Genomic DNA, 13,784 nt, shown 5'->3' with positions numbered 1-13,784 from the left:
GATGGTGGAAAGTGAGGCGCATTCATCCCCTTCAATCGCCCGTTCACGACCGTTAGGGGCCGGGAGGCCACCACGACCGCCCCCACCACCGCAAAGACCAGAGAAACCTACACATCATGAACTGGATCTCGACGCTGCGAAGAGATGGATCTACCCCCTCAACATGACCGTGAGAGATTACCAGTTCAACATCGTCCAAAAAGCACTCTTCCACAACGTCCTCTGTGCACTCCCTACAGGTCTCGGAAAGACACTCATCGCAAGTGTGGTCATGCGGAACTGGTATGACTGGGCGCCGAAATCGAAAGTGATCTTCATGGCGCCGACAAAGCCGTTGATTGCACAACAGCTGGATGCATGCTACAAAATTTGCGGAATTCCCAAGAGCCAGACGGCGTTAATGACGGGACATACAAGTGTCGCGAATCGCGCCGAGGCATACAGAACGAAACGGATGTTTTTTTGTACCCCGCAGACGGTGGAGAATGACATTAGAAACGGATACCTAGACGTAAAGGACATTGTATGTATCGTCGTTGACGAGGCGCATCGTGCAACAGGGAATTATGCCTACGCGAATGTTGTGAGACTATTGGAGGGACGGGGTGGGATGAGTCGGATATTGGCGTTGACTGCGACACCGGGGAGTACGGTTGAGGCTGTACAGCAGGTTATCGACAACCTCCATGTCTCGCGGATCGAGATCAGGTCGGAGGATTCGCTTGATATTCGGCAGTATGTGTTCAAGAAAACGATCGATAAGGTCGTTGTGCCGTTATCGGATGAGATCATTGAGTTGAGGGATCTGTACGCTAAGGTATTGGATGTCTTCTTGAAGAAGCTGAATGGAGCGAACGCGTTTGGCCTTCGAGATGCTACTGCTCTTGTACCGTTCAGTGTGATGAAAGCAAAGGAGGCATGGATGCGTACACCAGCAGCGCAGCAAAACCCAGGAATGCGGAATGCATATATGTCGATCTTTACACTCCTCGCCTCCCTTGCACATCCGATGATGCTTCTCCAACAGCACGGTATACGACCCTTCTACACCCACCTGAACGAGATCCAAAACGAGACTGAAGGACGGGGTAAGAAAGCTGGAAAGCTGAAGTCAGAGTTGATCGGTAATGAGGATTTCCGGACATTGATGAGGAGGGTCAGGGAGATGATTGGTGAGCCTACATACACTGGACATCCCAAGATGGATAGGATGTCTGGACTTCTGCTGGAGCATTTCATGAGGGCGAAGGATGAGGGGAGGCAGACGAGGTGTATCGTGTTCACAAACTACCGTGAGTCAGCTGATGATATCCTACAAACATTGTCGAAACACAAGCCTTTGGTCTTACCGACGATGTTCCACGGACAAGCGAGCGCAAAGGATCAAGCTGGAATGACGCAGAAGGAGCAAATCGACATTGTGGATAAGTTCCTGAAGGGCGACTTCAATACGCTTGTCGCAACAAGTATCGGTGAGGAGGGGTTGGATATCGGTGATGTCGATTTGATCGTTTGCTACGACTCGTCAGCTTCCCCTATTCGAATGCTCCAACGCCAAGGCCGCACAGGCCGAAAACGCGAAGGTCGCGCCGTCGTCCTCGTCACCGAAGGCAAAGAAGACTCAAACTACGGCAAAGCCCTCGACAACTACAAAACCATGCAACGCAAAATCGAACAAGGCAACGACTTTATTCTACAGGACGAGAAGAGTTTCCGGATGTTGCCGAGGGATGTCCAGCCCGTGTGTGAGAAAGTTACGTTTGCAGCGCCGGAGGAGCCGGAAGAACCAAAAACGAAGGGGAAGAAGGGAAGGGAACCAAAGTTGAAGAGGCCGCCGAAGAAGTTTTATATGCCGGACGGGGTGGAATTGGGATTCCAGACTGTGAGTGGTGGGAGGAAGGGTGCGAAGGATGCACATGAGGAGGTGGAGGACGATACGCCTGCGGCTTGGATCCCACAGCCTGAACCGGAGCCGTATGAGCCCGATCCTGAGGAGTCTCCGTACCTGAACGAAATGGAGAACAAGATCCTTTCCCGCCGCTTCAAATCCATGCGCGGCACTCCTTTCACTATGTTCGAAGTCCCCCGCATCACTGATCCCCTCCTCATGGAGGAACATGGGAAGTATGGAAGGTTCAGGTGGGGGAAGCGGACGAAGGGGGTTTGGAAGATGTTGCAAGGGGTTGATGTGGAGGACTTGAGGGAGGGGTTGGATCTGAATGAAGTCAGGGCTGAGAGGGAGGCTGCGATGGCTGCCCGTCCCACGGTCGCGAGGGCTGTGCCGGCGAAGAGGGGGATGGCGGAGAGGGATATCAATGCTCGGTCGCCGACGCCGCCGGAATTAGAGGTGGAGCCCAAGGCTTCACAGATTGATCTTACGGTTGCAAGTCAGGAGATTAGGAAAGCTGTTGAGGGGAGCAAGAAACGACGCCTGGCGAAGATTTTAGAGAGCGAGGCAGAGGAGGAGAGTGATGACGATCTACCTGATATGGCGAGTGCATTGAAAGGGAAGAACAAGAAGCAGAAGCTGTTTTTCAGCGATAGCGAGTGAGTCATACGGCATTTGGTATATGGGCGTGGAAGTTTGGCATCACGGCGTTTTACATTAATCTTTATTTCACTTAAATCAGGATTTCCAGCCACGCGTGCGTCTCTGCGCGGGGGTTCATCTTAGCGCGATGGGATCGGCGGTATACCGCATCAAGCCGGAGCTCCCAGCCCAGCGCGTTTCTTTACTACAACCTCTTCGTTGCTGTCTGCTGTTTGATCTCTCTCTGTTACAGTCGTTATACGCCCGTCGTTATCTACGAGAATGCTGGGATCAAAGTGCGCTGTGCGCATTGCTGCTGTATTGTTATTGAGTTGGGTTTGTGGTGCCGCACCTGTTGAGCGGACGCGTGGGGCAGTCGTCGAGGTCGAAGCTCCGAAAGAGAAGGAAGGAGCCGGGAGTCCAGCGATGAAGTTATCGAGACGATATGTCGACCCTTCATCCCTGCCACCACTCGGCCGCCTTTCAAAACGCGCCGAATCATCAAATACGAATACAACGACCGGCCAAGCCTCCATCCTCCACTCCCTCGCTTTCTACCTCGAAATCGGCATCGGAACCCCCTCTCAACCTCAAATCCTCCTCCTCGATACCGGATCGTCTGATCTCCTAATTTTCGACGCGACATCAAACCAATGCCTCGAAAGCGAGTACGGGTGTAACGGCGGTTTCAACACCTCGCTGTCCTCGACATATGTGAACGCGACGGATACGTTTACGATTGGGTATGCGAACGTCTCGAACACGGCACAGGGGTATTTCATGAATGATACGGTCCATATCGCTGGGTTAGAGGTGGAGAGTCAGCGGATTGCGTTAGTTACGGATGCGCTGCTTGACTACGATGTACAAGGTGTCCTGGGTCTCAATTTTGCCTCCAAAAGCCAGGCGTTAGAAAAGGAGCCGGGGTTGCTCGAGAATATGTTTGAGCAAGGTCTCATGGGTGGGACGCAACTGTTCTCGATTTATCTGGGTCCGAGGAATGGGGATGAGTCAAATGGGACGATTGCATTTGGGGAGAGTGAGCCGGAGGTGTATACGAGTACGGGCGAGTTGGGTTGGATCCCCTTTGCGCGGGAGGATGATTTCTACGTCACGGTTGGGGGAGTGAAGGCGGCGAACGGCACCAAACTCTCGACGGGAAATTTCACTGCGATTTTGGATGCGGGAACCATTCCGATTATTCTCGCGGATGAGCTCGCTGATGCGGTGGCGGGGAGTATCGATGTGGATGCCGAATACGAAGAATCCTTGCCGGGATATCTAGTCGATTGCGCGTATCTCACGAAAAGGACAACTTATCTGACATTCTCTCTTCCAACAAACGACAGCTCAACTCTCACCCTCAATATCCCCTACTCCGACCTCATCCGCAACACCTCCTCCTCCACCTCCAACAAATGCACCCTCGACATTCTCCGCTCCTCATCGTATGACATCGGACAGGTGCTCGGCGATACATTCCTCTCCTCGACCTACGTCTCGTTCGATATGACGAATCAGCTTGTGGGGATGGGACAGGCGGTACATGTCAGGCCTGTAAGGAGGGTTACGTTGGGGCAGTTGGTTGGCGGGGTTCAAGCGTGGTTGACGGGGTGGATTGCGTCGTTGAAAGGTGGGGTCGTAAGGGGGAATGAAGGGTTGGAGAGGGCTACACAGTGATGGACATTGGCGGAATGGGTGAACTCGGGCTCTGCGGGACGGAGCGGAACTTGGACTGACAATGGGTACCGGCGTTTCTTCTTGATATTTATTCTCTAGGGTAGTTTATTGTTCTTTACATCTCAATTTCCCCAGAGTTCCCCAGCATCGGCTGTCGCACGCGCACATGCATCTTGACGTGCTGGCTGGACCGCGCACCGAGAGACCCGAAGCTCACCGTATACGAAGCAAACAAACAGCAGTTGATCACCTCAATGGTTGGAGGCGGAGGATCATTCGGCTCATCAAGACGAGATGCGAATCTAGAATGGATTGGGCAAGCGGCGATCAAGGGGAAGAGCGAGGTTCTGCGGATGTCGTATTTGACATTGGTGTTGGCTGGGTTGCAGTTTACCTGTGAGTCAATTCCCTCTCATCTTCTTTATGGTAGGTTTCTGACTGGTCTTTTAGGGAGTGTTGAGATGGGCTATGGTGTGGTGATCACTTTGTATCTACAGTAAACTCTGTACTGACTCACTCACCATACAGGAACCCCATACCTACTCTCCCTTGGCCTCTCCAAATCCCTCATGTCCCTCGTCTTCGTCGCAGGTCCGCTCTCGGGTCTAATAACTCAACCCGTAATCGGCATCCTCTCCGACAAATCCACCTCCAAATACGGCCGGCGCCGACCCTTCATGGTCGCCGGATCAATCGCGGTCTCAATTGCGTTATTGATGATCGGATGGACGAGGGAGATTGCGATATTGTTTGGAGGGAGTAGTGGGGCTGCGATTGGGTTTGCGGTATTGAGTATCTTCTTGGTGGATTTTTCGATTAATGCGGTGCAGGCGGCGTGTAGGGCGTTGATTGTGGATACATTGCCTCCAGTGAGTAAGACCGAAGGGTCTGCAACACGATCTGATAACTGACGTATTACTCACAGCATTTGCAAGAGAAGGGGAATGCGTATGCGTCCAGGATGATCGGGATCGGGAGTATCGTGGGATATCTACTGTAGGATTGCCCACGCATAAGTTATGCTTACACTAACCGGGCGTCTTGCAGAGGTTATATCGACCTTACTCGCTTCTTCAGCTTCATCGGCGATACCCAGCTCAAAGTCCTCACCTTCATGTCCGTCATTACCCTAATCGCAACCGTCGCCATCACATGCTGGGCAGTCGAAGAGAAGGTTTTGGTAACACAGTACGTTGCATAGTTCTTCGTTGTTCCGGCATGAACTGACACGACGTACAGAGAGGAGGCAGATGTGAGCGCGGCCTTGACGATCTTCAAGTCGTTATGGGAGTCGATCCGATATCTACCGAAGGGGATCCGGGATATCTGTATTGTGCAGTTCTTTGCTTGGGTTGGGTGGTTCCCGTTTTTGTTTTATACTTCGACTTGGTAGGTCATGTGCAGCTTCTTGCTCGAAGGTCATATGCTTATCACAGACTTACAGGGTCGGTGAAGTCTACGCACGACACGACAGAGGTCTCCCAACAGGTACGGATGGTGTAGGACCAGACGACGCAGTCGGAGAAATCGGACGAGTTGGGTCGCGAGCGTTGCTGCTATTCTCAATCGTCTCCCTCTCCTGCTCCCTCGCCTTCCCCCTCTTCGTCGGTTCCCCAAAACCCGACCTCACCCCCCAAGAAGCAGCAGCCCGCCACCCCCTTCGCGTCAAACTCGATACAGCCCTCGACTACCTCCGCCCTCTCTTCCCAACACTCACGACAGCATGGGCTTTGTCGCAGGGTGTGTTCGCCATAGCGATGTGCTTGACGTTCTTTGTGCATGATGTCGTGTTTGCGACGGTTGTAGTGGGCCTTTGTGGAGTGAGTTGGGCGTTGACTACGTGGGCGCCGTTTTCGTTGATTGGAGAGGAGATATTGAAGATGGGAAATGGAGACGCGGCGCCTCCACTATCTGGTCCAGGGCCGCAGTTTGAGATGGTGGAGCAGGACGAGAAGGTACGGCCTCGGTCACCCTCGTTGGAGGGGTATGGGTCAGCGGAGAGACCGATGCACCCTGACAGGGAAGAGGAAGAAGACGACGAACGCGTTATCTTCCAACTCGATCGACATTCGCAAGAAACCATCAACCTCGACCTCGAACGACAAAACACCACAAAGTCCAACTCAGAAGGAGAATCAGGCACCGACTCGGGCGTCTACCTCGGCATCCACAACATCTTCATTGTAGCCCCCCAATTCGTCATCACATTCCTCTCATCGATCATCTTCGCTATTCTCGCGGAACACTCACCCGAACTTACGGAGGGAACGGCGGGCGGGCATGGGGAGGAGGCCGGGACGAATTCGATCGGGATTGTGTTGAAGGTTGGGGGGGTTAGTGCGGCGGTGAGTGCGGTTTTGGCGTGGAGGATGCGGAAGAAAAATGGGTAGGGAGGAGAAGGGGGATGGGTGAACGCTGGACGATTTGCTCTATGATCTGATATGGCATACCTTTATTACCATCACTATCATAGTCGATGGATTGGTATCATACGTTGACGTAGTCGACGTCGAAACGTTTGCCCGATGGGTATAACTAGGTGGTTCGCCTTTACCCTACCATACTTTCAAGCACCCGTTCCAGGCGCCTGTACCACACGCCATCACGAAAAGAAGATCCGATTCATTGATGCAGTTCTCGTTGTGGCAGTCGCTGTCGGCGCCTCATCCACTGACCCCTCCCCATTCCAAACTATTCGTATCGCTCGCCATGGGTTGATGATTTGTATTGCATCATCCTTTTCCTTCCCTCCCTCAGTGACGATGATATCATCTTCATCCTCATCCTCATCCGCAACTTGTGCATACCCCCTCCTCGTCGTCCGTACACCTGCTTCCTCATCCTCAATAGTCTGAGGTGCGGGTGCAGTCAACGCCGCGGAAGACGGATAATGGCGCATCGTAACAAGCGACAGCATCACGCACTGTATCCCCAAAATCAACAAATCAAGCGCACACAACCTCCACCGACTCACGCTTCCCATCTCACCGACAAAATTGATCACGATCCCGCCGTGCAGATACCCGCCCATGCCCTCCGCTCCTTCCGGGCCGCCGGAGATGATGTGGTCGATGAATGGGAACAGAAACGTTGCCCACACGAAGAAGATGGAGGAGAGTCTTAGTGGTGGATCGGGGACTGGGAAGGGTTTTGGTGATAGTGCGCGGGCGTGGATGAATGCTCGGATTAAGAGGCGGAGGAATGAGGTACTGTACGCATCATTTTAGCGAGATCATGTGAGGAACCAACTAAGATGAGACGTACTCTAGGAAGTAGATGTAGATCATGTTGGCGTATACGAGGAGGTCGAGGCATGAGAGGAGGTACGCTGGGTGATTCCGTGCGCTGAGCTCCGTTGAATTCTGAATAGAGGGTGTTGCCGCTAGAGCAGAGAACACAGATGAACCGGGAAGACCTCCTGTTGTAGCTGGTACAGGTGGCGGTCTCCGATCCGCCCCCATTGGTCTCTGATTTGCTGAATTGTCATTGCCAATGCCATTCGTCGTCGGCCGCGTATGCGTCGGCACAGCCGGCGGTACAGGCCCACTCCACCAATGAGATCCAGGCCGACGATCCATTCGAAGACCCGTTGGCAGGAAGTTGCCTCCAGCAGCTGATGGTGATTCTGATGGCATTTATCGTAGCATTCGTTCGCAATTGGTGTTTACCTAGGTACTCGGTGCGCTCGGCGGCTGACGTGGGGGCTGCAGGAGCCGCCGAAGCGAGCTCGAGCATGGCGGTGCGCCTACGGTGGGATCCGTTTGTTAGACATTTGATACTTGGGAGACATCGGCCGCGGACTGAGTGCCAATGCCAATGGGTTCTTCTTCCTCTGCGTACTTCTTATATAATAATTACTGGAAATGGCCGACACCCTGCATCATCACGCAAGACACATGTGCCAAGTCTAAAAATAGCTCTCGAGACGCTCTCTCCAAAAAATGAGCGACTCCCTTGAACTCGTCACCTCCTCCTCCTCCGCGCACCCCTCCAACCTCCTCCCAGAGCTTTGCCGCCTGTTCTACACGTTCGTCTCTCCCCCTCCCCTCTTGTCTGGATCAACAGCTAACTCTGATGTTTGGGCAGATTAGGATGGGTAACCGGTACCGGCGGAGGAATCTCCATGCGTCTCGATGATCTGGTCTACATCGCCCCATCCGGCGTACAGAAGGAGCGTTTGAAGCCCGAAGATCTGTTCGTGATGGCGTTTAGCACGAAGGAGTATATCCGTCGGCCGCTATCACTCAAACCCTCTGCTTGCACACCTTTGTTCATGGCTTCCTACACGTACGTCTCCCCTCCTCCTTCCTCCTTCTACAAGTACAGCAGCTGATGGGGTGTATGTAGTATGCGCGGCGCAATGGCCTGCATCCACACCCATTCCCAAAACGCAGTATTGGCAACCCTCCTCTACCCCGGTCCCACCTTCACCATCTCCAACCAAGAAATGATCAAAGGCATCCCCCGCGGCCGTCCCTCCGCCGGCTACCTCGGCTTCTACTCCACCCTCACCGTCCCCATCATCGAAAACACCGCCCACGAAGAAGATCTCCGCGAAAGTCTCGAGAAGGCAATCGAAGCATACCCGGAGACATGTGCGGTGCTAGTGAGGAGACATGGTGTTTATGTGTGGGGGGATACGTGGGAGAAGGCGAAGACACAGGCGGAGTGCTATGATTATTTGTTTGGGATGGCGGTTGAGATGAGGAGGTTGGGGATGGATCCTTGTGAGAGGATTGAACTTAACCCGGCTGACGCTGCGAAGCCGAATTGCTCTCACTAAACATACACAACAGACATTCGGTAGAGATTAGGTCTCGATTATATTGGATCTAGTTAATACTCCCCGTACTAGGAATAACCATACTAAAATTCTGATAAAACGAACTCATGGGATTATCCCCACTCTTCGTCCTCGTCGCATCCAAATCCGCCCAACTCTCCACAAACTCCCGATGATTGACGACTTTGACCCTCTTACTCGTCGCTCCTCCTCCCAGTCCCGCAAGCGAATTTCGCGGGGTGAACATACCAGTCGAGTTGGTTAGACCGTGGTAGATGTCTCGGAATACCTCGAAATTGGTGGGGAAGAAGATATCGAAGTAGCCTTGGTGTACCATGTACGTCGAACACGGGACCATTTGTCCCTTGTAGCGGGTTTGTACTACGGGTGCGTTCACACCCTTGATCGCATCTGGTAAAGAGGAAAAGTCGGAAGCGATCAGATGGTGTTCCGGGAAATGTTTCCGGAGTACGTCGATCAGCAACAAAAGTTTGGTGGGGATGTATTCCGCTTCGGAAAGGTTCGCGGAGAAAGGGAGTGCGTTCTTGAGTCTCCGGAAGAAGCGAGGTTGGCGGCGGAGCGGGTGTTGTTTCTCGTACGACCGTTTCGCGAATTTATCGCGGAGATCGAGGTAGCGTTTCGCCAGTGGATCGAGCACCGGTTGATACAACTCGTGGAAATCCCCATCAGAGTCAATCATGACAACCCCCTGCACAGGCTTCTCCGTCGTCAAATCATACCGAATCAAATCATGCGCGAAATTATCAAACACCTCCGTCGCGACAAAAAAGCACGGATCACCGACGTCTGTGTCCCAATCAAAGATACTCTTGTTGATGATTTCGACGCAGTTGTCGTGGCCGTGGACGGAGGCGGTGGTGGTGAGGAGAGATTGTGATTGTTGTTCGGCGAGTTGGGAGGAGATTTCGATGATGCGGTAGCGGGTGCGGGCGTAGACGTCAGGTTCTTGGTCGCGGATGTAGTCGAGGATGTTCATCATCAGCGTTCCATTTCCACCACCAATTTCGTAGATGATCAAGTCCTGGTATGGATAGTGCTCGAATTTGTATTGTGCGACGATGTATCTCGCGATGGCTTCACCGTAGTAGGGTTTGAATAGTTCGGTTGGGGTGTGCCATACTTGTCGTTGCGTTATGAGCCCGTCTTCGTCGACGAGGGATTCGAATTCTGCGTATCGTTCTCCCATTACGCGTTGGAAGTCGAGGTCGTCTTTGATGCGGTTGAAGTCGAACGGTTGCTCCGGTGAGAAAATAACGGCTTGTTTGGAGAAGTAGCCGTAGTTTGGGTTATACAACTATATCAACACCCATCAGCCATTGCTAAACACAAATTCGGGAGTGGAGGTACTACGTACCGAGTCATCAATGAAATCTCGTACGAGCATCTTCACGTTCGTGGGTGGTTGGATCTCGTTCTTTAGCATCTCTGCTGTGACCATGGGGACCTTGTGGAAGTCTTTTATGGGGGATCTAGTGGCTGCTGCGTCGCCGACTAGGTCTCTGAAGGTTGGGTTGTCGACGGAGTAGGCGTCGTGTTCTGGGCCATTGTTTTTCTTCTTCAGGCCTCGGGCTGCTGGTGGGGTGGAGGTGAATGGTCTTGATCTGGATGCGAATGCGATTGCGATTGCTGGGAGGGCTCGGGCCCGACAGGAGGCTGATGAAAGGCATTGATGCCGTGGTAGGGTACGAAGTATTGATCGCGAGGAACTCATGGTGGTGGTGTTTGAGAGAGGTGTACGAGGATGTCTCATAAGGTTCAATGATTGCAGGTGAAGTGCGGGGGATGCCGAATAGGATGTAACGAAGATCCATGAGAAGAAGATACAGAAAGAAATTTTTTTAGAGACTCTGTAGGCTTGAGAATGCTTATATTCTTCAGACCTTGGCTCCCATTATGTTGATGTGTCTACGTTACACGGAAACGAACAATTCCCATGACGTCGACTCTCGTCGTAAACAACACCCACAACCGACCCCTACAGCCTCATCTTCTCTTCATCTCGTCTGGCGATCAACGTTGGTCAAGTGGTCAGCATGTCGGCATCATCTGCCACCCCGTACGACCGCTCAACCCTCCTAACAGGTCTGACCATCGGCGTCTTCCTCACCCTCTCAGCTCCCAAACTCCTCCGTCTCCTCAACCTCCAACCTTCCGAAAATCCAAGAATCAAGTCCCATGGCAAAATCGCTCCCGAGAAAGACATTAGAATTGGCATGGAGGGGTTGATCGGGAATACACCTTTGGTGAAGATCAAGAGCTTGAGTGAAGCTACAGGTTGTGAGATTCTGGCAAAAGCGGAGGTATGTGACTATGACAGGTTGTTGTTGTAAGTTGCTGACCGTTGCGACAGTTTCTGAACCCTGGTAACTCACCTAAAGACCGCGTCGCCCTCTCCATTATCCTCGAAGCCGAGAAGAATGGGCTATTACGTCCCTCACATTCCCTCCACCACCGCCCAACAGACAACACAGACGACCATAACGCTGTCTCATCTCACCTCCGTGCAGATAACGATTCCCTCGAACCCATTACCTCTGGCAAAGTCGAAGACCCAGATACAATCTACGAAGGCACAGTCGGATCAACCGGGATTTCATTGGCTATTCTGGCAAGAGCACGAGGGTACAGAGCACACATCTGCATGCCCGACGACCAATCACCCGAGAAATCCAACCTCTTACGAGCATTGGGCGCACACGTCGAACAAGTCCGTCCAGCCTCCATCGTCGATAAATCACAATTCGTGAACCGAGCGTATTCCCGAGCTGAGGAGCATAGTGCAGATGAAAGCAGGGACAGCCGAGGTTTCTTCGCAGACCAATTCGAGAACGAGGCGAATTGGTGTGCACACTATGACACCACCGGTCCAGAGATCTATTCACAAAGCGGTGGGGTCGTGGATGCTTTCGTCGCTGGTGCGGGGACGGGGGGTACACTCTCCGGTTGCGTAAAGTATCTCAAACCACTGCTGCCGGATATGAAGGTGTTTTTGGCGGATCCGCCGGGGAGTGGGTTGTTCAATAAAGTCAATTATGGGGTGATGTTTGACGAGAAGGAGAGGGAAGGGAGGAGGAGGCGGCACCAGGTTGATACGGTCGTGGAGGGAATTGGGATTAATCGGATTACGAACAATTTCAGGCGAGGGGAGGAGTATGTGGACAAAGCGATCCGGGTGACGGATGAGGAGGCGGTTGCGATGTCGAGGTATCTGGTCGAGCATGATGGGCTTTTCCTTGGGTCTAGTTCGGCGGTTAATTGTGTTGCGGCCGTACGCGCTGCGAGGGAGTTGGGAGAGGAGAGTGGGAAGGTGGTCGTTACTATTCTGTGTGATCCGGGGAACAGGCATCTCGGGAAGTTCTGGAGTGATGAGTATTTGAAAGATTACGGCATCGATGTGGATGATTTGGATTGGAGTGATCTCGGGTTCTTGGATCAGAAATAGGTATATCCTTGCGTGCTTCGCTCATTTCTCACGCATACCACCGGATCCGTCTCCCTCGCAGACCATCACCTCCCCTCCTCATTGGCCTTCCAATAGAGCTACTGCTCCATTCCAGACCAGCGCTAAACTGCAGAGGCAAAATTCTACATCCCTCTCGTTCTCCCTCTCTCAAGCGCACCTGTGTCTTTACGGGAGGGTCTTTTTTGGCTTCGTGGGTTTGTGTATGTTGTGGGAGAGACCAGAGACCTGTTACCCTAGCATGTCCGCTACGGTGGCAGATAAGAGTTAACGTTGTCCTCAAATCCAGATGCTCTACGGGAGGGTCATTTCGCGTTTGTTTCCTCTTACGGTTGGTGAATGATTCACGCTAGCGCGGAATGCCGGTTTAGGTAGAATAATAAGTAGGTAGGGCAGGTACATAGTGGATCTTATGTCCGGATGGAAGCTTCGGCTTTGTGCTGAAGTACGCTGGGCACCTCGGGTCCTATTTTTTCTGCTCTTCCTCCGGGATCTGAGGATGCGGAGGATGGGTAGGAGGAGCTGGATCCGGTATACGAAATTTCGTGCAGTAGCTGGATCTTGGTCAGAAGTGGGTATATCGTCGGGGTATATCGATTAAAACACATCTGTTTGTCCGATGATGAATCTCCGTCGACTCATGATCATACCCTCTCGCTCACCCAAATAGCCGCCTTACAAATCCCCTTGATCCCCGCCGTCAATATCGGATGTCCCGCAGCGTCCTTTGCCTCCCAGTCATTTACCGCCGTATCGAGATGCTCCAGCTCGTCATCTCTGAATTGTCTCAGCGTCTTCCGCAGCTCTGTCAACTCATTTGACGAGTTATCAAGATGCATCGTGTCTCGTAGCTGATTATTGTAGTGTCCACCAATGACAGTCTCCACAGCCTCCGTACATGCCATGGCGGCTTTGACACCCATAGCAGCCGTGACTGCACCCATCGCCCATCCTCCTGCGTACCATAGTGGCGTCAACGCCGTTGGTCGGACACGATGCTTGGCGATGAGTCCATCGAATGTTTTCAAATGATGCTTCTCCTGCTCCCACATATGCTCAATCACAGGTCCAACTTTTGGATCCTTGCGGAGGACGGCATATTGACCGCGGTAGATTGCGTTTGCGCCAAGTTCACCGGCTTGGTCGACACGGAGGATGCGTTCGAGTGTCTGAAGGTCTTTCTTGCTCAGTGGCTCCTCTGGCCTAGGAGCCTTTGGTGATGTGGAGTTGTAACGGACAGCCTTCATAGGTGCTACCCTCAGGCCTCTGGATGATCTGGCGGCGAGCATAGTTCTTGTCGGACGGGGGGG

At 52.7% G+C, this 13,784-nt stretch overlaps 8 protein-coding genes across 8 annotated transcripts; 5 read left to right on the top strand and 3 right to left on the bottom strand.

Moving 5' to 3' along the window:
- Position 1: 1 nt before the first annotated feature.
- Positions 2-1,888, top strand: SAICODRAFT_60484 (P-loop containing nucleoside triphosphate hydrolase protein; the record flags this gene model as incomplete). Its single annotated transcript, XM_019169767.1, has 1 exon — positions 2-1,888. A coding segment is annotated over one exon (1,887 nt), but the record flags the coding sequence as incomplete, so codon positions are not given.
- An 821-nt stretch (positions 1,889-2,709) lies between these two features.
- SAICODRAFT_162225 (acid protease) lies at positions 2,710-4,373 on the top strand. The gene has a single exon (XM_019165630.1). The coding sequence runs from the start codon at positions 2,813-2,815 to the stop codon at positions 4,208-4,210; it is 1,398 nt and encodes a 465-aa protein (XP_019022171.1). The 5' UTR covers positions 2,710-2,812; the 3' UTR covers positions 4,211-4,373.
- Positions 4,374-4,464: 91 nt separating this feature from the next.
- SAICODRAFT_9381 (MFS general substrate transporter) lies at positions 4,465-6,600 on the top strand (the record flags this gene model as incomplete). Its single annotated transcript, XM_019171904.1, has 7 exons — positions 4,465-4,606; positions 4,661-4,681; positions 4,739-5,079; positions 5,136-5,206; positions 5,258-5,398; positions 5,450-5,599; positions 5,655-6,600. The coding sequence occupies 7 exons, from the start codon at positions 4,465-4,467 to the stop codon at positions 6,598-6,600; spliced, it is 1,812 nt and encodes a 603-aa protein (XP_019022170.1).
- Positions 6,601-6,706: 106 nt separating this feature from the next.
- On the bottom strand, positions 6,707-7,915 carry SAICODRAFT_162165 (DUF1746-domain-containing protein). Its single transcript, XM_019165626.1, has 2 exons — positions 7,475-7,915; positions 6,707-7,419 (listed from the first exon to the last, which is right to left on the bottom strand). The coding sequence occupies exons 1-2, from the start codon at positions 7,843-7,845 to the stop codon at positions 6,813-6,815; spliced, it is 978 nt and encodes a 325-aa protein (XP_019022169.1). The 5' UTR covers positions 7,846-7,915; the 3' UTR covers positions 6,707-6,812.
- A 229-nt stretch (positions 7,916-8,144) lies between these two features.
- On the top strand, positions 8,145-9,113 carry SAICODRAFT_72956 (putative methylthioribulose-1-phosphate dehydratase). The gene is made up of 3 exons (XM_019170810.1): positions 8,145-8,237; positions 8,297-8,497; positions 8,558-9,113. The coding sequence occupies exons 1-3, from the start codon at positions 8,152-8,154 to the stop codon at positions 8,991-8,993; spliced, it is 723 nt and encodes a 240-aa protein (XP_019022168.1). The 5' UTR covers positions 8,145-8,151; the 3' UTR covers positions 8,994-9,113.
- SAICODRAFT_72955 (DUF185-domain-containing protein) lies at positions 8,975-10,761 on the bottom strand. Its single transcript, XM_019170809.1, has 2 exons — positions 10,369-10,761; positions 8,975-10,308 (listed from the first exon to the last, which is right to left on the bottom strand). The coding sequence occupies exons 1-2, from the start codon at positions 10,723-10,725 to the stop codon at positions 9,043-9,045; spliced, it is 1,623 nt and encodes a 540-aa protein (XP_019022167.1). The 5' UTR covers positions 10,726-10,761; the 3' UTR covers positions 8,975-9,042.
- A 218-nt stretch (positions 10,762-10,979) lies between these two features.
- Positions 10,980-12,456, top strand: SAICODRAFT_21083 (PALP-domain-containing protein; the record flags this gene model as incomplete). The annotated part of the gene is made up of 2 exons (XM_019166372.1): positions 10,980-11,314; positions 11,365-12,456. The coding sequence occupies exons 1-2, from the start codon at positions 11,048-11,050 to the stop codon at positions 12,454-12,456; spliced, it is 1,359 nt and encodes a 452-aa protein (XP_019022166.1). The 5' UTR covers positions 10,980-11,047.
- A 662-nt stretch (positions 12,457-13,118) lies between these two features.
- On the bottom strand, positions 13,119-13,721 carry SAICODRAFT_60625 (ubiquinone biosynthesis protein coq7; the record flags this gene model as incomplete). Its single annotated transcript, XM_019169785.1, has 1 exon — positions 13,119-13,721. The coding sequence occupies one exon, from the start codon at positions 13,719-13,721 to the stop codon at positions 13,119-13,121; it is 603 nt and encodes a 200-aa protein (XP_019022165.1).
- Positions 13,722-13,784: the final 63 nt, after the last annotated feature.

Source organism: Saitoella complicata (genome assembly GCF_001661265.1).
Source record: "Saitoella complicata NRRL Y-17804 unplaced genomic scaffold SAICOscaffold_22, whole genome shotgun sequence".
NCBI lineage: Eukaryota > Fungi > Ascomycota > Saitoellomycetes > Saitoellales > Saitoellaceae > Saitoella > Saitoella complicata.
Note: the sequence above shows the minus strand (reverse complement) of the source record. Positions and strands in the feature narration are given on the sequence as shown.

Coding starts and splice junctions, on each gene's coding strand:
- SAICODRAFT_162225 (XM_019165630.1), top strand. CDS start 2,813: ATGCTGGGATCAAAGTGCGCTGTGCGCATTGCTGCTGTATTGTTATTG.
- SAICODRAFT_162165 (XM_019165626.1), bottom strand. CDS start 7,845: ATGCCATCAGAATCACCATCAGCTGCTGGAGGCAACTTCCTGCCAACG. Junction 7,420..7,474: donor ATCTACATCTACTTCCTAGA/GTACGTCTCATC, acceptor TGATGCGTACAG/TACCTCATTCCTCCGCCTCT.
- SAICODRAFT_72956 (XM_019170810.1), top strand. CDS start 8,152: ATGAGCGACTCCCTTGAACTCGTCACCTCCTCCTCCTCCGCGCACCCC. Junction 8,238..8,296: donor CTTTGCCGCCTGTTCTACAC/GTTCGTCTCTCC, acceptor ATGTTTGGGCAG/ATTAGGATGGGTAACCGGTA. Junction 8,498..8,557: donor TTGTTCATGGCTTCCTACAC/GTACGTCTCCCC, acceptor GGGTGTATGTAG/TATGCGCGGCGCAATGGCCT.
- SAICODRAFT_72955 (XM_019170809.1), bottom strand. CDS start 10,725: ATGAGTTCCTCGCGATCAATACTTCGTACCCTACCACGGCATCAATGC. Junction 10,309..10,368: donor GAGATTTCATTGATGACTCG/GTACGTAGTACC, acceptor GTGTTGATATAG/TTGTATAACCCAAACTACGG.